Source organism: Euprymna scolopes, chromosome 3 (assembly GCF_053919585.1).
Source record: "Euprymna scolopes isolate OS-2025 chromosome 3, ASM5391958v1, whole genome shotgun sequence".
Classification (NCBI taxonomy): domain Eukaryota; kingdom Metazoa; phylum Mollusca; class Cephalopoda; order Sepiida; family Sepiolidae; genus Euprymna; species Euprymna scolopes.
The window spans coordinates 185,075,130-185,099,579 of record NC_136484.1 but is presented as its reverse complement, the minus strand read 5'-3'; the positions used below and the strand labels follow the sequence as shown (position 1 = coordinate 185,099,579).

At 31.4% G+C, this 24,450-nt stretch overlaps 2 protein-coding genes across 4 annotated transcripts in view; one reads left to right on the top strand and one right to left on the bottom strand.

Annotated features, from left to right (window-relative positions):
* LOC145260364 (uncharacterized) overlaps positions 1-20,379 on the top strand; it is a 97,731-nt gene extending 77,352 nt beyond the window's left edge. For all 3 annotated transcript variants that reach the window (XM_080118303.1, XM_080118312.1, XM_080118321.1), the window contains exon 2: positions 18,090-20,379. In XM_080118303.1, the coding sequence (XP_079974429.1) occupies positions 18,604-20,238 (1,635 nt within the window). In that variant the 5' untranslated portion in view covers positions 18,090-18,603 and the 3' untranslated portion in view covers positions 20,239-20,379. The remainder of the gene's footprint in view (positions 1-18,089) is intronic.
* The window catches only part of LOC145260356 (arginine--tRNA ligase, cytoplasmic-like), a 445,287-nt gene that overhangs the window by 228,770 nt on the left and 192,067 nt on the right, over positions 1-24,450 (bottom strand). The gene's annotated exons all lie outside the window — the stretch shown is intronic.

Genomic DNA, 24,450 nt, shown 5'->3' with positions numbered 1-24,450 from the left:
ATTACATGAATCAATTTCTCAAATCTTAATATTCACAAAAATTGTGTGAAAACTTGACGACACATTTTTATATATTTATTATTGATTATTTAAATAAAAACGCAGTAGCTTAAAGTAAGTAAAACGTTTTTGAAATACTATTTAGAAAAATTTAATTACAGAATTAAATCAAACAGAATGCATTTTTAAAATTCAATGCATATTCAAAGTTCTTTTAAAAACAATGCTTTTATTATTAAAAGTTATTAACTGTTTTGTTTTATCCATCCTTTATATATATAAGTTGGTGATCTAAAAAATGGACTGATTTAGCTGAAAGTTGAAATGTAATTGTAAGAAAATATCTTTTACAACTTTTTTTTGTTATATATAAAAATTGATGAAAAAAAAAATTTTTTTTTTTTTTTTTTTTGGGGGGGGGGGGTAATTTGTGGTATAATAAAACCTAAATTAAATCCTTTTTGTTTTTTAATCATGAAGGTAAAATATCAGTGGATTATAAATTAAAGAGGAAGAGCGAGAGTAAAAGAGAAAAAACGAGAAAGAGAGAAGAAAAGAGAAGAGAGAGGGTAAAAAGTGAAAGGGAGAGATATGGGTAAAAAGAAGAAAAGATTGGGGAAAGGAGAGGAAGAGAGAATTGAGAAAAGAGAGGAGAGGAAGAAAGAGGGACAAAAGGAAAAAGAGAGAATGGGAAAAGAAGAAGAGGGGGAAGAGAAAATCAGAGGAAAATAGAGGAAGATAGATGGGGACAAAGAGGAAGACAGAGTGAGGAAAAGAGAGTGGGGAAAGAAGAGAAAAGAAGTAGGAAAAGAAAGGAAGAGAGAGAGTAGGAAAAGAGAGTGAGAGAGTGATGGAAGTGAGAATCTACAAAATTTAGAAAAAGAGCAGGGGGTTCAAAACACATAGTAAGAAAGGGTGAAAATGACAGACAAAAAGTCAGTAAGACAGGTTAATTAAAAATTATGAATAGTTAATTAAATAGTTAATAGTTAATTAAAAATTATGAATAGTTCGAATAATTAAAATGGAAGTCTTTTTGTTAACAAATTTTATGTGATTCAAATATATATAAAAAAAAACTTAAGGTAAGAAACGTTGATTAACTTAGCTTTAGTATAATGATAAATGAACACACATTTATAGCAAAGATCTTCAAAGCATTAAGTTCCCTTTATTCCCAGATACCAAATATAATTTGTGTCAGCCTCAAATGATAACAGAAATGGAAATTCACCATAGCGTAAATTTCCAAAACATTTTTCAACAAATACAGGAGGAAAAAAATGGACGTGAAATAAAAACCAAACAGTAATACAAAACTGTCAAGATGAATGTGGAATGAAGATTTCAAAAACAGGTTTAGATCTGATGACCTCAGAGGAAGATTCAATCTGGACAGTGACATTTGATTGGAGATGTGAGCAGAACAGAAGACTTTGATGGTAAAGGCACACTAAAAGAATGGTTAAACATTTTTGGATTAGTAGACATTGAACAGTTGAGGTAGCAGGGTCATTTGCATACATAGAAGGACGTGATAAGGATGGGTTTGAGCAGAAGATGGATAAATAAAGACCTAGCCAGAGATCAGTTAATTTAAAGTCAATTTCTAAAAGCCATTCAACACATGTCAGCATGTAAAATTAACATTAAATTAAATATGAGGGGTTTACTGAAAGTAATGCCTCCTATTTTTCATTCTGCCTGTATGGATTATAGGGGATTGCAAATTGCATTATTATGATGACTAAACTTATGCATTCAAGTCCTGAAAATTTCATCTTTTTGTTGCAGATATTGACGGTGTTGAACTCTAAGAAAGCAACCCTTGTCAGTGACATGAGTCAAGAGCAGAGATGTGTCATTAAATCCCTTCATGCAAAAAAAAAAAAAAATTTCTAAATTGATTAACATTCATCAGCGCTTATTGAATGTTTATAAAGCTGATGTAGTTGATATCAGTACAGTCAGGAGATGGATTCGTCGATTTCAGAGTGCAACAGAGATGTGTCACAAAGCGCGCTCTGGTCATTTACAGCCAAAGCATCAAAAGAGGCTGACAAAAATGCATTGGGAATGGTGGTGACTACGTAGCAAGATAATTTCTGAAGCACAAAATGTCCTTGTTTGATGGTACTACTCCTGCCTTAATTCAAACATGCAAAACTTTAGAAAGTGCGTCTGACCATGTGGACATTGGAAAAATGAAAATTTGCTAAAAAATTATTTTCTGGTGCTTATGCAGAGAAGGTATTCTGCTATATTTTTAGTAGTATTTTCAAGTTAAATTCAATTTTTAGGGTGTCTTATTTATTAAATTGTTAGGTGAAAGTACAAGATAATTAAAAAAAAAAAAAAAAAAGAATCCTCTCTTCTAAATAATAACGTTATCATTTCAGTATGGTACCTTCCATGCATAAGTATCGATTTTCTTTATAAAACTGAAAATACTTGATCAATTTACATGATATTTGAAATGTGATATTTTTTCCATCATGAGTATGTACATCATACCAAGTTTTTTCTTTATTTTTGTTTTTAATATGGGAGCAATTGCGAACATTCAGAATTTTTTGTTCAAAATCTTTCCTTTAAATGATATAGTAAGACAATATCTAATCAATATCAATCTATAAAGTTATATTGTCGGATTTTACAAGTAAAACCAAAATACCCTTTAGGCTAACAAATCAAACTTTTTTTTTAACTCATCAACATTCATTTGTTATTGTTATACTATGTTATTTGGCAACGTGCTTTGCTACAAATTATTTTTTAAATTACTACAGCTGTCTCAGACAATTTATATTATAAAACATACTCTCCACGAGAGGCAGTTAGAGAACGTGTTGTTTAAGCACCTCTCCTCCTATAAAACTAATTATTTTAGCAAGGCTTTAGAATTGAGTTTACTATGAAACTTGATAGAGGAGAGATAGATGTACACTTTTTTTTTTTTAATTTTCACTCATGTTCACCCCTAATAAGGCATATTGCTACTTGGACGTAAGAGGCGACTATGCCTAGGAAAGATTAACAGATGTTGGTTTACATTACATTTAAACTTCTGCATATCAGTACAGTCAGAGAAGCAGGTAGCAAGAATGAAATTCCAAGGTTTTGCTGTTCGAGGGAAGAAGATATGAGAGTAGAAAACTTTCTGGTATTTAGGGACCCCAACAGTGAAGGGGGTGTGATTTTGTTGGCAGTTACATTTATATCTCAATCCAAAAGAATTTTTGGGAATTTGTAGATTCCACACAAACCAACCTTGTGTCTAACTCCGCTCTTATGGGGAGACAAGTAAATAGGAATCACGAACGCATCTGAATGGAGATGATTGAATGAAACAGCCGGAAATAGAAAATGTCAATTAGTGAGAAAAACGTGTTGAATCGTTAGCCTGTCAGTTGGGTAATACTGGTGGGCAGAAGTGAAAATGCCTCTTCAGGGGGAAATTGGTAGACGGCAAAAAGAGCACATGACATTTGGATGAGGAGGCGGGGATTGGGTTGATAAGATGAACTTCTTAAGAATAACATTTGAAATAAAGAGGCGAAAGCATGGTGGAAATGGCAGGAATGATAATTACAAGTCAACCCCATTGAATTAGGGAATAAAAATACTTAAAGAGTAGATTTTAAATTGCAGAAATAATTCCAAGAGACAGAATAGGCCAAAGTATTCTATTAAATGGACCAATTCAAAGAATCGCATTTATAATGTAAAAATGCTAACATAGAAAATGAATGCACAACTAATAAAAAAACTGTATTATTTGAATTGTTTGAACTATTGTTCCCATCTTGGTTGTTTTTCTCACAACGTTTCGGCCGATGTAACCTCCGACCGTCTTCAAGTGCATTCACACTGTATGTTATTGGTGAATGTTGCAAAAAAAATTTTTTTTTTTTTTTTTTCCCCCAACGTTGTTATATTGACTAAAACATTGTGGAAAAACAACCATGATGAGAGCAAAAGTCAACACAAAAAATAATAATCAATCCTCATCTCCAAAATATACAAACATCTTCTATCTATATATATAAAAGCGAAAATGTATGTATGTATGTATGTATGTATGTATGTATGTATGTATGTACGCTTTTCCTCGATGTCCACAAAAGGCTTCTTTCAGAGAAGCGCTCGCTCGGTTCACAACTTCTTAAAACTTTTTATATCATCTATAAATTGTAATATCTCACACTTAACCACGGAGCTCACCTGTCTATTAAACTTTATTGACTTTCAAACGTTAATTATTCCACATTTACCGCATCAGCACGCGTTACATTCGGTTTTCGGTATAAACAAAAAGCGAAACTCGACTCTAATCACAGGCCAAGAGCCAGTGAATGTTTGGTCAATGTCGACTTCATCATATCAGACGGGGGAGCGGGTTTTTAAAAACAAACAAACCGATTTATTGACCTCATTAAAAACTGTCCCGCACAAAATGCTAACTGCTGAATACCTATCGCCGTTACATCAATCAAAAACGTGCACCTGTTTTTTTTCACACTTTACTATTTTCCAACTGCGCGTCGTCAAGGCTTTTTTTTTCACGGGCACCTGTTTTTTTTTTCACACACACCTACAAACACCCGGGCAACGCCGGGTACCCCTCGTTACTAAATAATAAAAGACTGATTCTTTAATAGTAAAATACAAGGTGTCTAAATAAATTGACTCATGTACTCACACTTCACATGGCAATAAAACCTTTATAAACATCGAGTGAAACGGAATAGCATTGAATGCAGAAGACAAATGTAATTGAAGAATTATGTTTGCAAATTTTCAAATTGATAACCATTATTATCCAAACAACGGTAATAACAAAGTGTGAGTACAATTTTTTTTACCTCCTCTGCAGGATGTTAGACACAAGGTCAGGTTTTGAAAAGCCAATATACTAGGTGAAATAGACTTTAGCCCACAAATAATGCCTGAGCAGCCCTATTATCAAGAAACTTCTTAAAGAGAAAGCAAAGCGTAAGAGGGTGGGCCTTCTCAGACTGAACTATTCCTCAGTCCGATCACAAGAAAACCATCCTAAATTGGTACTTTAATACTGACATGTTTGTGTCATTTCATTGAAACAACATATTTTGTCACTAACAGATATCAATAGGTAATCCTCAAATTTAATTCTTTTTTTTTTTTTATTTAAAAGGGGCATAATATAGACATAACCTCCCATTTAAAAATTTATTTCAAGTTTGTATTAAATATGATTTTTATTTATTTGATAGTAATTATGTAAAATTCCTTGAATTTCAATTTCTTCATAAGGCACCTTAAATTTTAGACATGTGGGACCATCAACATCATGTAATGGATTTTTATCAAAATTAGAACAGCTTAATTATTTTTTCATTTGAATCTTTGTAAAGGGACATAGAAATGCTACAAATTATTTTGTTTAGGGAATTAATTTTATATATACTGGGATGGATATACTTCTTGTGTGTGTGTGTGTGTGTGTGTGTGTGTGTAGTGCTCTTTTAACAAGAATCACTCAAGAGGAATTTTTAATACAAGAATATATATATATATATATATATATATATATATATATATATATATATATATACGTTTTTTAACATACTAGTATATATTGTTTGTGGGGATGTCTAATACCTCAAGAGAATAAATGCCTATGTCTTGTATAGTTCTATGTTACCCTTGAACAAGATGTAGTACCTATTAGCCTCCCTGATATTCTAGAGGGTTACCGTGTGTGGATATATATATATATATATATATATATTTAGTAGAGATGGTAATTAATAAAAACTGAAGAAAGTGCTCAAAAACGTATATATATATATATATATATATATATATATATATAATGAAAGTGACCTTGTCTCTTTGTGAAATGGTCTCTACAAAACTACTCTGTCAATTTTTGGTTTACAGATCTGAAACTTAATATATGGGATATTTAGACTGAGGGAAGAAAACTGGTTTGGTTTTTAGCTGGGAAAATAGCTGTTAGGAGGTAAAAATTGAAAAATTAGAACTTGGCAGCTGTAGTTCAATGTAATGTGTAGACTCTATGCATGTACAAATATACATTTATATGTTTAACTGCGTTAATCTGTCAAGTTTTGATATGCATGTGTCGTTAGTTCAGATAGTAAAAAATACTGTTAGTGAGCAAAATGTTTTAGTTTTCATTCTAACTGATGGCATTGAAGTCATTTTTTTAAACTCTTGATATCATTACTATATATTGGGTACAATATAATAATCCTTAGCAAAGTAGCTCTATAATAATAAATATGAAATCTGAATAAATTAAAATATCAAATTTATGTGCATTTGATCACTAGCCAATGATGACCTGCGAATATATATTAAAAAAAATGTTGCATATCTTCACTACTCCATGATCTGATGGTTTTTCTTGAAGCTCCATTTTTCCCTGGACATTTATATTTATATTTCTGTTTTCTTATGGATTACCAAGGGATTTTCAACAGACCCATTTCCAATTTTTCCTGTTCTGGATTTTACCGTCTTTCCCACTGGACTTTTATCATATCTTTGAATCCCTATAAACTGTTAAATAACTTTTTTGAAACATGATAAATTTCACATTTGTTTCTTGTGATGCATTAACCTGCAAAATTTATCGTATATTTTGCAAACCTCTTCCTCTGATGAGAATTGCATTCTTCAGAAGTACATGGAGTAAGGTTTTTCTTGTTTTATCTGTTTTATCCTTGTCAAATAATTAAAATTTTGTATATCTTCCTCATAGGTTTATAAAGATCATTTTTTTTAAATTTGAATAGGTTTTCAATAAAGATTTTTATTTTACATACATATACATATATATATATGTATATACATATACACTAGCAGCCAAAAATCTGGGACCGTTTAGTTTTTTTTTGACTTCTCCAAAATATTCGGGGGGAGGGGATTACAACTAAACTTACACACATTTAACATATCTCTTCTGTTGATACACTATATTAATTACACTTCATTATAAAGGATAGAAAAAAAGTTATGAGCATTTCAATTTTTTGGGGTGGAAATTAAAGTGACCAAAACCGTGGGACAAAGCAAAGAAAATAATTTGTTGTGAACTATGTAGTCAGTTTTTCCACTTTTTAAGTACAAAAATGACAAATAAGTCGATTATGTCACTTTGTAGTCATTGCAGCCGGTTCCACCATCATTATGACACCTGAAATTGATGCTTCCGTCAAAAAATCAATTATTAAACTTCATGGGGAAAACTATTAAATACGGAAGATAGCTGATGATTTGAAGCTGTCGAAAAGCACCATTGGGAGAGTTATAAAGGATTTCAAAAATACTGGGAAAATTCTACCACTGAAGAAAAATGGCAGATCTCAAATAACTTCTCCTAGACAAAATCGATTGATTAAGAAGATGTCACTGAACCATAGGTTTCAGACAGCTGCCAGCATTTCTTGTGAACTACATGCCTATCATGACACCAAAGCGTCTTGTAAAACAGTATCAAGACACCTGAATGAAATTAGTCTGCTTGCGAGATCACCAGCTAAGAAACCGTTGATAAACAAGAACAAGAAACTCAGATTAAGCTTTGCTCAAGAGCACTTACTGTGGACAGATGATCAGTGGCGAAATATATTTTTTCTGATGAAAGTAAGTGTAATATATATGAATATGGCTGGCAGAAATTTACAAGGAGGCTTGCTGGCGAAAGATTTAATAAAAAGAAAATGGTTAAGTTTGGTGAGGTTAGCGTAATGATGTTTGGAATGCTTTCTTGGGGAGGAATGACTGATCTGGTCCGTCTAAACACTTCTGAGCATGAAAAACCTATTTTCATGCAGGATAATGCCCCCTGCCACAAGGCTAAGCATCTAATGGAATTTTTGAACGAGCAAAATGTGGATATTTTGGATTGGTCTCCTAAAAGTCCGGACCTAAGCCCCATTGAAAACCTATGGTCTACTTTGGTTAACCGTGTGAGTGCAGGAAACTCTACCAATACTGAAGATTTGTGACTACAACTTAAAGAAGAATGGGTGAAAGTTTCACATGATGAATGCTGCCATCTCATTCAATTTTGCAGCAGAAGAAAAATTTTGCAGTTATAGAAAATAAAGGCTTGTTCACTAGATATTAAATGTGTGTTCACTAATTTTGGTATTTTGATGTTTCCATGTTATTATTTTTAAATTTATTTTCTTTGTCCCACGGTTTTGGCCACTCTAATTTCCCCCCAAAAATTGAAATGCTCATAACTATTTTTGTATCCTTTATAATGAAGTGTAATTAATACAGTGTATCAACATAAGAGATATGTTAAATGTGTGTAAGTTTAGTTGTAATCCCCCCCCCCAAATGTTCTGGAGAAATTGAAAAAAAAAAAAAAAAAAAAACTGTCCCAGATTTTTGGCCGCTAGTGTGTGTATATATATATATATATATATATATATATATATATATATATGTATATGATATATTTTCAAAAATCAAGACAAGAAAATATAAAATAAGATCATGTGATGTATTTCATCATATGATCTTATTTTATATTTTCTTGTCTTGATTTTTGAAAAAATATTATGCTTGATTAAGTTCAATTAAGCTTTATTATTGTCAGTTTTAATAAGAAAAATGAAGCTTAATTAACTCAGTCAATTAATGCTGACTTTCATTTTATTGTTATATAAACATAACCGAATTTTAATAAATAAAAAATTTGGTAAAAAATATTACAGTAGGACCCCAGTATACAGTGGCACTAGGATACGTTTTTTTCAGGTTACAATGAGAAATACAATGTTTTTCCGGTCCCTGATTACGGTATAATGTTATTTGATTATATACTATATATCTTATTACAGTAGAACCCTGGGATACAACATTAAAAATTCCTAGCAAAATACAGTATGGTATATAATGTACTGTCTAGCCGTACTGATGTACTGTATGCGGATGACTATATATATATGGAATGAATGGGCTTTTAAGATAAAGGTAGTTCATCTAGGAGAAAGTAAAGGTAGTTTGTTTAGGAGAAAGAAAATTCTGACAAAACTCTCTGTTGATGGTCACCATAACTGGACTTGCTGTGATCAGTTCAAAGATAACAGTGCAGATATGGCTTCTGGGCTGTATGAAAGCAACCTATCTAAAAGAAAGTAAACTTTGACTAAAAACCTCAGAGTCTGGTATAGATCAATTATCTCATTCAAAGTGCCATAGGACTCTCTGTACCTCATTTGTAAAGTGTATTGCGTGAGGTGCAAGCTCTATTCCACTGTAAAGAAAGTCACATGTACCTTTCAAAGTTTCCGATTCTTTTGCTGTGTATACTGTCTTTGATACACTAAGGCATAAAACCTAAAAAAATCTCTGAAGAATGGTCACACTTGAAACTGAGTCGACATAACCATATATATAAGTAGAAAATGTCAAGACATTGTAGAATTTAATGTACAATATTTTATTCGAAACAAGGAATACAAAATTAACTTTATTTCGTAGTCCTTGTTTTGAATAAAATACTGGAAATTTAATTCTACAATCTCTGGACTTTTTTTTACTTATATTAGGCTCTATCATTGATATCGAGCCTTTTAAATCTGGAAAGGTTGTTGTTCTATAAATATATACCTCTATATTTATATTTATGCCCTTTCGAATTTGAAAAGTTTTTTTTTTAAATCTTTTATCTTGCTAATTTTGCTATTATATATATATATATATATATATATATATATATATATATATATATAATAGTAAATCATAAATCCATTTTCTGTAGGCTGTTTTTCAACCCAGTCAACGACGGGTACTTTGCTAGTATATATATAGTAATAGGAGTAAATTAAATTTGAATATAGACTTTTGTCATTTATTCATTATATACTCAGTAATTACATTGAGCTTCTTAAATAAGGATTGGTATATATAAAAAGGAAATATAAGCGAATAAAAAATATTTCCACAGAAATATATATGCACATACATTTTATTTGTTTTACATAAGCATTTACATGTCACTACACATTCATGAATATGTTTTGGCCAGCCAACTACTTTTGTAAAAGTAGCATCGCCTGAACAGGTCTCTAGTTACTTGTAACTGGCTGGCCAAAACATGCTCATGAATGTGTAGAAACATATAAATGCTTATGTAAAAGAAATAAAAAGTATATGTGCTGCCCTATTTTAGTATAAGCACTTTTGTATGAACCTTGTTAAAATTTATTGGTTGTTTCAGATCTGAAAAATATTAACCAGGAATTATATATATATATATAAGAATATATTGCTGGCATAGATAAAGCTTATGCCTATATTTTTAAAAGTCTTAGAAACATTTGCTATTTAAGTTCTTAGAAATTGTTAGAGCAGACAAGAAAAGAATGGAAAAACGCCTGATCTCATTCATTTTCCTGTTGAGAAGAATTCATCACAAATAATACGTAGATTACCAACGTTTCTTTACAACAAAAGCATGTGCAGATCATCAATTGAAGAGAAAACAACAAAAACGTTTTTTTTTTTGGCACAAAGCAATTTTGAGTGAAAAAAAAAAGCTAACATAGATTTTTGTTTAGATTTACCTAATCAATGACCTTGAATTCCAATATGGCAGCTTTCCCGCAGATATCAATATAAATCGGAAGTTATGCACAAGAACTTGCCAAAGAAAATTAAAACAATCAATTCATCAGCTTCTTGGCATACTTTTTGTTTTAATATAAAAAAAATATAGGCAACAAAAGATTAGGTACTTGATAAGAATTAATGTACCTTCAAGAAGACGACTTTGTTTAAATTACTTCCTTTGGTATATCAGTCATCTCTACAAACATTTATTTAAAAAAAAATGTTTTTATTGCATTTTCACAAACAAGGCACAGTGTCACTTTGATGAAGGGGGCTACCATCTGGAACATAATTTGTAGGGGTACTATGTAGGGAATTGAGCAGCAAGATGTCTATTTACATTACACTTGAACTTCTGCATCTCAGTACAGTCAGGGAAGCAGGAGCCCGGAAGGGAATTCCAAAGTCTAGCAGTCCTAGGGAAGAAACTATTAGAGTAGAAGGCTTTTTTACATCTAGGGATTTTTACTGTGTAGGGGTGGGATTTTGCTGCTTGTCAGGTTTGTCAGGAGTATTTACGTCGACGGGAGATAAGGGCATGTAGTTCTTTGAAGCACCTACCATTAAAATACTTGTAAAATAGGGAAAGAGATACATTTTGTTGATGGGACAGAGGTTGGAACCTAGCTGATAGTGTGGGACCTATTAGGTTGGCGACTCTCTTTTGAACCGTGTCTAAGAGTGAGAGACTAGTAGCAGATGCACCAGCCCAAATGTGACAACAATACTTCATACATGGGGGAATGGTGGCCTTGTAGAGGTACAGGATACTTTCAAGCTTAAGTAACTTTCTAGCACGGTAGTGAGAGCCCATCTTCTTTGTTGCAGACTTGGCAATAGCCTCAATGTATCTGTTCCAACTGATGTTCCTTGTGAACGTTAAGCCAAGGAATTTAAACAAAGTACTTTCTAGTAATGTATTATTAGTCATGGCTATAAGTGGTTGAGCAGGTTTCTTGTAGTTATTAAAGGAAAGAAGCTTAGGCTTGGCAGCATTGAATGTGACCATCCATTTTTGTCCCTATTTCACTACAACTTTAAGGTCTTCCACTAGTGTTTCTGCCATTACCTTGGGTACATGTTCATTTGTTTTCCCCTCATCTCTGTTATAGTGTGGTGTCGTCAGCAAGTATACCCATATCAGAGACAATGTTATCAGAGAGGTCATTATGAATATCAGGAATAATAAAGGTCCAAGGATCGACCACTGAGGTACACCTATATTTATATCATATTGTTTTGATGTACGACTATCGAGAACAACCTGGATTCTTCTCTTATTTAGTATACTTTGATTTTTTGTTATAAAATGAGTAAACTAGGTAATGTTTTTTGTTATAAAATGAGTAAACTAGGTAATGTTTGTGTGTTCATGTTTAAAAGCCAAAATATTTTATTACACTCACCATCCCAATCGTTCTTTATGGCAACTGTAACTTTACAGCCAATATTCAGACTATAATTTCGATATCACCTCTCGATGTCATTGGATAGTATAAGTAACAAATCATTGTAACATTCTTATCAAAAACAATACAAGAGTTGTTCCAAAAGTAAAGCCTCCTATTTTTTTTTAACTCAAAAAGTCAAAATAGCTACCAAGATGGGAGTGGTGCCATTAAAATGAACAACCAGAATTTATTTTTCTACATAATCGCCACCATTTTCAATGCACCTTTGCCAGGAATACATTCCTTTTTCTGATGCTAAGGGATTGTTTTCTTAGAGTCTCACACCGTCAATATCTACAACAGAGGGATGAGACTTTTAGATAATGAATGCATAAGTTCAGCCATCATAACAATGTAATCCACTTTGATCTATTTGAATAGAATAAAAAATAGAACACGTTACTTTTGGGATACCCACCTATAAATAAAAAATGCTTGCCAAAAAAGTTTAGCCATGCTTACGATAGTTCTCAGCTAGAAATGTGGTATCCATCGATAACTTTTATGCACATACAAATATTTAAATATTTAAAAATAAAAGATAAACTCCCTCGTCGCTTAGATTTCAAGATGATCAACTTCCTTCAAGTTTTATTTCTTTCACAGTGATTATGTTTTCTTAACAAAAAAAAAACTGATTTCTTCCACAGTGATAACACCGTTTTTTAACAAAAAGAAAATTTATAAAAAAAAGAAAAATATTTTTAGGCAGACTTGCCAATATAAACTATTTCAAACTTAGCTCATGCAAGATTCGGCTTTTAGTAGAAATATTACAAATTTACTGCTCATTAATTGAACTGTGGGGAAAGAATGAGGGTGTCCAAAGACTGATGAACAAATAAATCCAAATAAACGAGTGCCACAATATGTGGTCACGTATGCAGCAACAATTCTCATCTCATTCATCATAAACATCAAATCGATTGACCATCATGTTGATAACAAAAGAAAACCAGATTTATTACGGCAACAAGTAGTCGGGGTAAGCAAGCGTTTTTTTTTTCAATTTCTCTGATGAACATTTTTTTTTAAATCAAAATTTGCTTTGCTTTTATGGAATATCAATTTTGTGCAATTGATTAAATCATAAAGTACAGGGTGAGTCACGGGAAACGGATGTTTTTAAGGAAAACAAATCTCTGCGAATATTTCAACAAAAATTTTATAATGTACATAAAAACATTTACTAAACTATGCCATTATGGAATATTCCTTACTCAAGGAGCATTCTAAAAACATCCGTTTCTCATGACTCAATCTGTATAATAGAATTGCATTTTGAACCCTCAAGAATGATATCCATACTCTTTTTAACGGTATGAGTGCTTGTAAGTGAAAACAATTTGAACTAAGCTTGCCAGTCCGAGTCAGTATCAATTACACCACATTCATCCTTATAACTCAGGAAGGTTTGGTTTGTCTGTTTAATGAACCCAATACTGAACCAGCATTCACTCTAGGTACGTTGAACTGGCTTCCTCCAAAGGAGGGAGTTTCATGGGAATGCTCCCCAACTGCTTGTATATCTTGGTCAGGGTGTGGCATGACGATGTTAGGTTTTTGAAGTTTTTGCAGGAAGGTGTTGATGACATACAACGCCCGGTATTCCCAAATGGCCACCCATCTAGTACTGACCAAGCTCAACATTGCTTAACTTTGGTGATCTAATGTGGACCAGTGTGTCAACGTAATTATGCTATATAGTTTTGTTGATATATAGCATATCAACCCTATCAATATAATATAATACTAAATACAAAATCTGCATTAATCAAAATATATTTCATCGTATTTTACAACTGGGTAATGCTGGGCGGCCTGCTACTACGTATAAACTGGGTCCTCCACCAGACTTGTTTGGTGAGGAGGGTCGCTAGTCTCCCTGAAGCATTAAAAACAAGACCTTCCAAAGGGCGAATGAATCTTTTTTCGGGGTCAACGGCCAACTAGCACCGTGTGTGTTTGTGTGTATGTATGTGTGTGTTGGGAGTAAAGAGGGCTCCCATAAGCCATGGTGAAGGCAATCTTTCTAGGAGAAGCAAATCTCTGATTTAAAAAACCATAAAGCGAGAGACCAGTACCCGCATTAAGCTGGTCTGCAGTTTAACTTGTTGCTGGCTATCTTGCTCTTGCTTGCGAGAGAGAGACTTAGTTGTCGTACAAAGCTAAGACTCTGTAACATCATCTGTGTATAGATACTCCCTCAAGCATTTGTCTATTAAAATGGTCCTGTGGCGATGGAAGTCATTTTTGGGCTCATGGACTTTAAGTGTCTGAGGGAGTGGCACTCGTCTGACAAGACGTTGCAATCATCATCATCATCATATATATAGGTGAGTATGGTTGAAAGATCGTTTCGCGGATAAACGTGTGGAGTTACTTTCTTTCGTCTTTACCCCCCCCCCCCTCCAACCCTCGTCTTTGTTAAACTCTCTTCCTTTTCTAGCTTTCTTTCAGTTGTTGTCGTCTTTAATCATCTAGTGTTATAGGGATGCCGGTTTTTCCTTTATAACAAAGCCAAAGAAAAAAAGTATTTGCTTTGACCATTATCATTTCAGAGGTAATGGTGGCGCAGTTGTTAATAACACAGACTGACAACTACAAAGTTCAAATTCCTGTTTGTTTCACAGAAACATTTCTACTTACCATGCTGACAACTTTGATCTCTCCTGTAACTATACAATGTCTTCCTAGAAAGAATTCTAACCAGAAAGACATCGAGGGAACCAATGCCAACAATAAAGTCAACTAATTCATATGAAGGGAGTGCGTGAGTCGACCCAAGAAACAATCCAGTGATAACTATTATTGACTTATTTGCAATATGATTAACTTGGATACTAAAGTGTTCACAGAAAAAAGTTATTGCATCCATTATCAACCTTGACAAAGGTTACGATAAACTTATCTATAAAAAGGTGCTCATTGGGATCCGCACAAGTAGGAGGGGTGGTTGCATTACTTCATGATCCGGTTACACTGGACAGGGTTATCATTAATTATTTCATGAAAAGAAAAGAGAGGTACCTAATGGCAAAAATCCAGTGCTATTAAATGAGTCATTACAACGAAATGATCATCTTGTCATTTAGCACATTTTCAATGCAACCATTTGAAATATATCTGTTGACAAATCATGAATAAATCACATACACATCCAAAGATTAGTTAATACTATGTAGATAGAAAGGGGTCAGGGTTAAAATAGGTCAAAATAATCAATAATATATTTGTGTAATGAAAACAGTAAAAATAGATTACACCAGCAGGCTGCTCGGCATTGCCGGTCATAATATATGCTTAAATATAATATTTTAATTTATGCAGATTCTGTATTTATTATTAAAGAGTCAATTTATTAATTATTATATTGCACCCAATAAATAGTAATGGCCGCCTAGCATAGCTCAGTCGTAATATATTTTAATTTATGCAGATTTCATATTTATAACTACAGAACCAATTCTTGGTTGATTATTATATTGTAACTAGTGATTTTAAACGTAAAAAAAAAATATGACTTGGGTACCATCAGTTAGAATCAAAACTAAAACATGTAGCTCTCCAGCATTATTTGTTACAATCTGAGTTTAGTCCGTATATTTATAAAAACAAATTGATATAATTGTATATTTGCGCATGTGTAGAAGACACACGTTTTTTTTTTTAAATTTTGAGCAGCTATTTTTACAGGTGGAAAAAAAAACAAATCAAATTTGTTCCACCAGTCTAAATCCTATATATCAAGTTTCAAGTTTGTAGACCAAAAATTGACAATCGTTTAGTCAACGCAATTCCACACACATATATTAACAGGCTACCCGACATTGCCCAGTCATAAAATACGAAAGATTTTTAATTTATGCAGATTGCATATTTATTAGTATGTTGTATCTAATATATAGTAGTGCCCCCCCAGTATAACCCAGATGCTTAAATATTTTGTATTTATTATTATAGAGCCAATACTCTATTGAATATTATATTGTACCCAATATATACAATTTCACAAGTTAATAGAAGAATAACTCGAGTGCCATCAGATAGAATCAAAACTAAAACATTTAGTGCTCCAGCCTTAGTTGTTATCCTTTCAGCATCAGATGGATAGGAAAAAGGTAAAATTTAACTCACTTTAATGTAGAAATGCATATTTGCACATACATACAAGAGCATGTTTTTTCATCCTAAATGCTATGCCATTATGCAAAAATGTAGAAAATAAGCATTAAAAATTGAGCATAATAATTAAATGAAACTAATGATCCAATAAGCAACCATGAAAAAAATTTGATATTTAATGAATATTCGTTTTTCAAAGGAATATGTATATTAGTTAACCTTTATGAAGTTGCTAGCATATCACTGACTGAGTATATTAATAAGTTTGTTATAATTTTTAAATAGAAAAAGTAGGCTTTTAATATCAATGCCAGTGTGACAAAAAACTCAATTTCATGTGAATAGATAAATAGATTGAAAAATCATAATCTTCAGAAAAATTGATTTTTGCAAAGTTTTTATCTTGAAATATTAAAAAAGTCAAAATTCTTGAATCTGTATGCATCTTAACTTTATTTTAAATTACATTAAAATTAAAAAAAAAACAGCAAATACTTGTGTGTGTGTGTGTGTGTGTGTGTGTGTGTGTGTGTGTGGAGAGAGAGACAAAAAAGTAATAATAAAAGAAATTTATATAATTCAGATAGATTTGATTAGAAATCAATGTACAAAACCTAATTTGGAACTCTCTCTCTCTCTCTATATATATATATAAAATTTCAATAAATACACTATAAAATAAAGATTAACAAAAAAGCAGTTCTGCTAATAGATAAGATTAAAAATATAAATAAGGGGATGAAAATTTGCAGAGAAAATAGAAAATATTGACAGAATAATTTTTTTTTCATTTAATAAGATAGTTTTTGTACTTCAAAATGTTGATTAATAGGATAGATTATATAATAATATATCGGTGATAAAAATAAAAATTGAAGAAATGACAATATTTATCTATCAAGCTTCAAACAAGGAATTAAAATAAAGAATAATCTAAAATAAAAAATAAAATAAATAATAAAAACAAATTATATATATATGTATATTACATAGATTTGTTGTTGATTTTTTAAACGATAATAATACGGTTAACAACGCCTCCACCTTGGAGATCTTGTTTCTTAGAAAATCGCCCTTATTTTTATTTTGATGTAAACAAATAATATTTTATTTATTCATTATTTTGTAAAACAGTAATCTACAGACATGCATCAACAACAAATTTACGTAAAATAAAAATAAATAGTAAAATTGTCTATGGCTTCATAGCATAACAAATTAGACGCCAGACTATATATAAGGTCTAGGGTTCGATTCCTAGTAACAGTCAAGCTACGCTGAAGAGGGGTAGGGCCCTGAAACATGCATATCCATAGCTTACTGTTTTAAAAAATAATTATATATATATATATATATATATATATATATATATATATATATATATATATATATATATATATAAATGATTAAAGTGAGAATTTTCAAAAAAAAAAAAATCTTAAAATATATAATATTGAAAATCAAGTGAAACTTTCCTAGAATGATTTGTAGAAATTTATTTTTGTTTCATAATTTTTTAATACATATTTGGTGATAGTTGATGAAATGTTATTTTAGTGGAGGTTTATTTGACCTCCAAGTCTTTGGATTTCTTCAACTTATTTTCTCTTTCAATTTGAAGCTTTTGATTCTTCCCAAATGCTAAATTCTGAAATTCCGGAACATTTCATAACTGGTATATACAAATAAATACATGTTGTTCATTATTAGTTTGGCGGAGGAGTTGTTCTTTTTAATATTTTTGTTTAATTAATTGAATGAGTATTGTAATATAGTACAGAATTGTAGTTTGTATATTTTAAATTGTTTTATGTAAGGTGTCGTTATTATTGAATGAGTTAATTTAATGTTTTTTTTTTTATTTTGTTGCAGACGATGAAGATGGGAAGGAGTCATAAGCAGATAAGGATTTGCTTATCTGGTTAAGAGCAGAGATGACAGAAGATGACATCCATATGGATTTACGCTAGGGATTAAACAGAGAAGATCAGTTTCAAACTAGTCATCGATTGGGATTTATAAATTCACAAAGAAAACACTGAATGTCAGAGAAATTTCTTGAAAAAGGTTGCAAGACTAAAACCACATGAAAGAGAGAATAAATCGATTTTGAACAAAAGAAAGAAAAAAAACTACAAACTGGCCCTATAAATATTAAAAGAAAAAAAGAGAAAAATTTGTAAAAGTTATTAAACAAAAAAATCAATCAAAGCATGTATTCCTTCTGGAACAGAACGTTGATCAGTCGTTTTGAAAAAAAACTCAAAGTAAAAATGGTAAGCAATACTCGTAGAAAACAGCCCAACTCAAAGACAGATTAAAAAAAAAACTCCACAAACTTTGACATCTTTTCAAATTTAATACTGGTAAGAGATAGGAAATCAAAATGGAGAACTCAACAAGCCCACCTAATGTTAGCCTTACCGATATAACATATGGAATGGTTCAATCGTTCAATCAGACCGCAAATGAATTTGCTGGTTTTGGGATGCCCATGATTCAAACATATGCCCTGGTTCTATCCGCTTTTATTCTCGCTATCACAGCCATCCTGGGTCTTCTCAGCAGTACCGTGGTCATCACTGCCCTGACCGTCGGCCAGTTACTCAAACACGCTCATTATATTCTGCTTGCATCATTACTTATTGTCAGTATCCTATTCAACGTTGTGTGGTCACCGTTAGAAATTGTCTGTCTACTCATGTACCAAAGCAACAATGATTTATTTTTAGCAATCAAGGATTCAGCACACAGTCTTTACTTTATGTTGCTTATTATGATTGGTGGAGTGCTCAGCCTCCTTCTGCTATGGTTCCTCTTCTGTTTCAACAGCTACACCAAAAAGTTGACAAAATACCTGGTCGTAGTTGGATTGCCACTCATTGTGTTGCTCGGTATTGGCTTAGCTAGCCTTTATGGTTTGATATCCCTGATATACGAGAAACCATATCGTGACCAACCACTTTATCATCTACTCAATCGGGAATCGTACATTGTGAAACTCATCGTGCTCACCATTACCATCGGATGCTTATTCATAGGAATCATGATCATTCTTGCGTTACGGATGAGCCAGCTCACTTTCCAACTGTCTGCCGAATCACTCACCTCCATTTCTGAACATTCGATCACCCTGCCGACACTGACTCCGAGTGAGTCAGGAAGCGAGTACAAAGAGCTGAAACAAAAGGCCAAGCAGAAAGAGTCAAAAGGGCAACTAGTAGTCAACAATTTCCCCCCAGGTACCAAAAGCGAACAGGGCGCTCTGAAGAAAAACAGCTTTGCGTTAAATTCTATAGCCTTGATGCAAATGTTTGGAAGGCGCCGTCACACTATCTCCAATATTGGTGAAATTGATCTAAGCGATAACGGGTACACAGAGCATCAGAGACGAGCCCAGGGTTATCAGTATGTCAGAAAGTTTTCTGTTGATATTACAGCATTGCAGGCTCAGCTTGAAGACCCAAAGAGTCACAGTAGCATGTCTTCGTTCAAGTCTGCAGAAGAGATGCCCCAGTCAAATGCCTCGTTCTCAATGGGGCCAGCCATCAAAATACCTTGCAGTATTGAAGAACCATCAACTTCAGCAACAAAACCGTTAAAGAAATCATCGGCACCACCACGGATAATGGTAGAACCGGTCTTGGAAGAAGACTTTCACCAGACTATAAAGCAGAGGATTACCGAAGAACAGCAAAGCCAAAACAGTTTTCGGCTGTGCCTGTTACTTTTGGTAACATACATCCTGTCTGTGATTCCCATGTACATCACAGAATCGATTCGCAGCCTCATTACACTGGATTCTTACATAAACAGCCTCATTTGCGTGACTGCCGTTTCAAGCATTCAGACTGTCATCTTTCCCCACATCATCATCTGTACGGACTCTTTAGTTTATAAGGTCCTACGTGATCTCATCACAAGGTGCTGTGTGCCCAGCACAAAGCAAAAACAAGAAAAGGAAAGTCAGTCTATGCTACCCCAACCTGTACAGTCAGATTTCAGTATCAGTCAACTTTAATAAATAAATTTAAAAAAAAAATTGCACACGAACATCTTTTCTATGTGGGGGGGGGGGTGAATAAAAAAGGAATTCTCAAATATTCTGCAAAGTCATCGGGAAATATAAATGTCTCAATTAATTAAAAAAAAAAAAAAAAAACGTCTATTCATATGGGAATCAACAGAAAACTACAGTATTATGAATAAAAATAATTAAAAAATACATAGGCTATAATAAATTTATTTAAAAAAAAAAAGGCTTTTAAATGAATAATAATTCCTTATACAAGGAAGGACGAAAAACCATTTGTATAGTTTGTGAATATATATTGTTAAATATTTCTCTGCAAAACTGGATTCAAATATTTGGACTTATAATTGTTCTGAATTTTTAGGATATATTTTGACTCTGATTGATCTACTATATTAAATATTGAGCTTATTTTCAACTATGGTAATGAAACATATCCTGGGTATATAATATCTATTTTTTACTAAAAGAATATATGGACTTATCTCACCCAGGGCAACTCAAGAACTGTTTTAGTTTACTAACGTAAACTTTTAAGTAAGTGTGCGAAAATATTAAAAAAAGCCGCAACATGTATATATTTTTCTTTTTTCTTCAGAGAAATTTCCTTTTGTTTGACATATCAGCAAAGGAAAAGATAAAATTAATATTAATTTGAGAAGGATGTTGCAGTCTTTGTGCATAGTGTGTAAAGAGATTTAAAATTTATGACAATGCAGTTTTGTAGAAAAATACTTGGGATATGAGACAAAGTAAATAAAATAAATGACAATATTATAAGATTTGAAATCTTCCAATATTGTCATCTATTTTGCTTACCTTGTCTCATATCCAATATATTTCGCTACAAAACTGTATTGTCAAAGGTTTCAAACACAATTCCTTGCATAATATTAATTAATAAATTTATAAAATGTTCGTAAATGTTGATCAATGTTTCAAAATTTCTGAAATGAAGATTAATTACTTGGACTGTTTTCATCTTGGATGTTATTCTCACAATGTTTGAAATTCCACACATATTCAAAGTTCAACAAGATATACCTAAAGAAGGCTGGATGTTATGTTATATAAAATGTGAGATTAAATGTAGATGAATAATAGTCCAAATCAACTAAACAATAAATTTTCATCAAATTTATTAATCAAAGAATTTAAAAATACATTAAATTAATGAGAAAAATTACTAATCTGTAATCTTATTAATTTAATGTGTTTTTTTTAGAAAACTTGATTAAGATATTTAAAAAGAATTGTTTATAACCTATAAAATTTGTAGATAATTCAATATTAATTTGAATTTTTTTTTTTTTTTTTTCATGAATGAAAGAGAATTTACAAATTTTTGTTTTTTATTTTTTGGGGGTCGATTTTAGCTGAAATTTCTTTTTGATTCATATTCCTTATCCCAAAATGCATTCAAAATGAACCTGCACTCCTGGATTTCCCGATAGGCCCTCATACAGCCTACCTCTAGAACATATTTAAAATTTTTTATAATCTATAAAATTTATAATATTAATTTTATGTTTTTTCATGAATGTTAAATGAAAGTAGTTTCTTGGAAGAAAAAAAAATTATCTGTTAATTTACCATATATTTGCATGCATAGATTTTTGGTTCAAAATTTCTGAGATGTTTATTCCAGATATTACCAAACAGAAAACTTCTAAGAAAAATCATGTATAGACATTGTAAATTACATATTAAAAAAATATATATATATTTTTTTTTTTTTACACCACATAAGTTAAAATCTTCCTGTTGGTTTTGTTTGGAAGCCAACCAGATTGGGCAACTTATAAAAACAATTTCTTGGACATTTTCTTGTATAGAACATAAGACTTGAAAAGTTAAATATCCTTCGGAAAGTAAGGAATTAAGTTCTCCTTACTAATGATGAGGGAAATGATAGACTAAACTCCAAAGCTATGGATATAAAATATAATAACTACTTCATTTTGGACTACTTGCGACAAAAGTTTCAGAACTTAAATGAAGAATATGGCCCATTTCAAAAAGGAATTATTTTTACTCCTAAAAGTGCCGCAATATAATTTCATTGAATCCTTCATTATCTATCGATCATTCGAATAATATTTACACTTTCTCCTTTCTCTTCACTATCTTTTACTGTTTGCTCTTCTTTACTTAATCCCATTACTTCATAGTTACCCCTATTTTCTTTTATCTTTCATGATTACTTACATATATACTACCCTTCTATTTTTATTCTCATATTCCCTCTTCCTCTTCTCATCCTTCCTCGTAGGTATATTATTTATAATTTTAATATTTTTCATCAATTTCCTTTTTCAAAGATCATTACCTTTTTATTTTATAACTACATTTAATATTTCTTAATTTCTTAGCCATTCTCATTTCCAATCTAAATGTTATTCAACTCGTTCTATCTATATTTACATTTTGTATAATTTTGGCTCTTCTCCTCTCATGATTAAAAACAGCTTCGAATTGTCATGGCCTATAGAGGTTTCGTTTTTCTTCTTTCTCTCTTTTACTTTTCCTTATTGTTCTGATGTTATAATAAAGTTATATGTAACTTCTATTATTCATCGTTTAATATATACACACACACACAGTCTTAGAAATTTTTCAACCTTTAAAACTACATATGAAAAAAACAAACTTAATCCCAAATTCTTCAATGGAAAACAGTAACTGCATTAGTTTGCTTCCAAGAATTTATGCTAGTTTTATTATGATCATCACTTGTTTATAATGAAAAATTCTTTCAAGGATATATATATATATATATATATATATATATATATAAGAATAACAGTATAGTTTCATTCCAAGATCCAAATATTTATTTTTCATGCAAAACAGCTCCTCCAGTGTGTTAAAATTTTAGTACATTTTTTACAGATCCATTTCATTATGCAGGAAGGAACAAATGGTTATTATCTCAATTCCGTCTCTTTTCGTGCATGAACTCTTCAGAAAAATTAGAAATTCTTTGCTTAGATAGCCGAAATTTTAACATGCTGGTTAATCTGTTTTGTATGAAAAATAAAGATTTGGATCTTGGAAATGTAATTATACTGCTATTCTTTTATATATGCTCTGTTATATTTAATATACACTGAGCTTCTAAACAAAAAGGATTGGTATACACAAAGAGTGAAATATAATTTAAAAACCATATTTTACCAAAATAACATTGTGTGTGTGTGTATATATATATATATATATATATATATATATATATATATACACACACACATATATACACAATCCTATACAAATGTTAAAATATTTGGCACAAGAAAAAAAATATTAAAAGTTGACCATCAGAGTTTACTTTGGAAATATCTGTAGTCAATCCAGAAAACAATGTCGCATACAAGATAACGAAGAACAAAATCCAAGCAAATATAAGTGAATACTGCAAAAGGCTAAAAACTTTTTGGGAAGACAACAACAAAAAATGAGAGAAAAAATATTTTAAATATGGATATAAATCATGAAACAAGTAACATTTTCATTCCAAATCATAAACCATAAAAAAGTCATTTATATTTTATATTTCAATTATATATATATATATATATATATATATATATATATATATATATATATTTTAATGTTGTTTTCTATTTTGTGTTCTTCCGGATTCAAACAAACAACTGATTTCAACAACATGATAATAGAAAAAACAAAAATTGCGTAATTCTTTAAATTGTTGATTGTCTGACATTCTATGTAATGTGTGTCATATGTCTAGTACAGAAAAGGTATTGTATAAATTTGTGTATGTTGATATCTGCAAGTGAAGAGAGTAGAAGCCGAGACAGGTACGAATATTTACAACAAACTTGTATTCATTCATTAAAAAAGAAAAAAAAAAGAAAATCGTTTTATTTTATTCATTTATTTTATGTTTCTACTTTTTTTCAATAGAAAATTATTGATCACTGTTTAAAAGTCCCTGGGACAGTGGAGAAAAACATAGTTAAAACTAATATCATTGACTTTGCCTATTTGTACTTGATTTATGACAGATGAATCAGTCGAATGCATGCTGCTTTTCTGCTGCACAGATTGAAATGAACTATTGACGAGAATGGGGCTTGCTTTAGAACTTCCACGTGGAAACTTGTTTTAATGGCTGCTTTGACCCATTCAGTTGCCTTATTTGCATACTTTTCAACAGAAATAGAAAAGATATATATA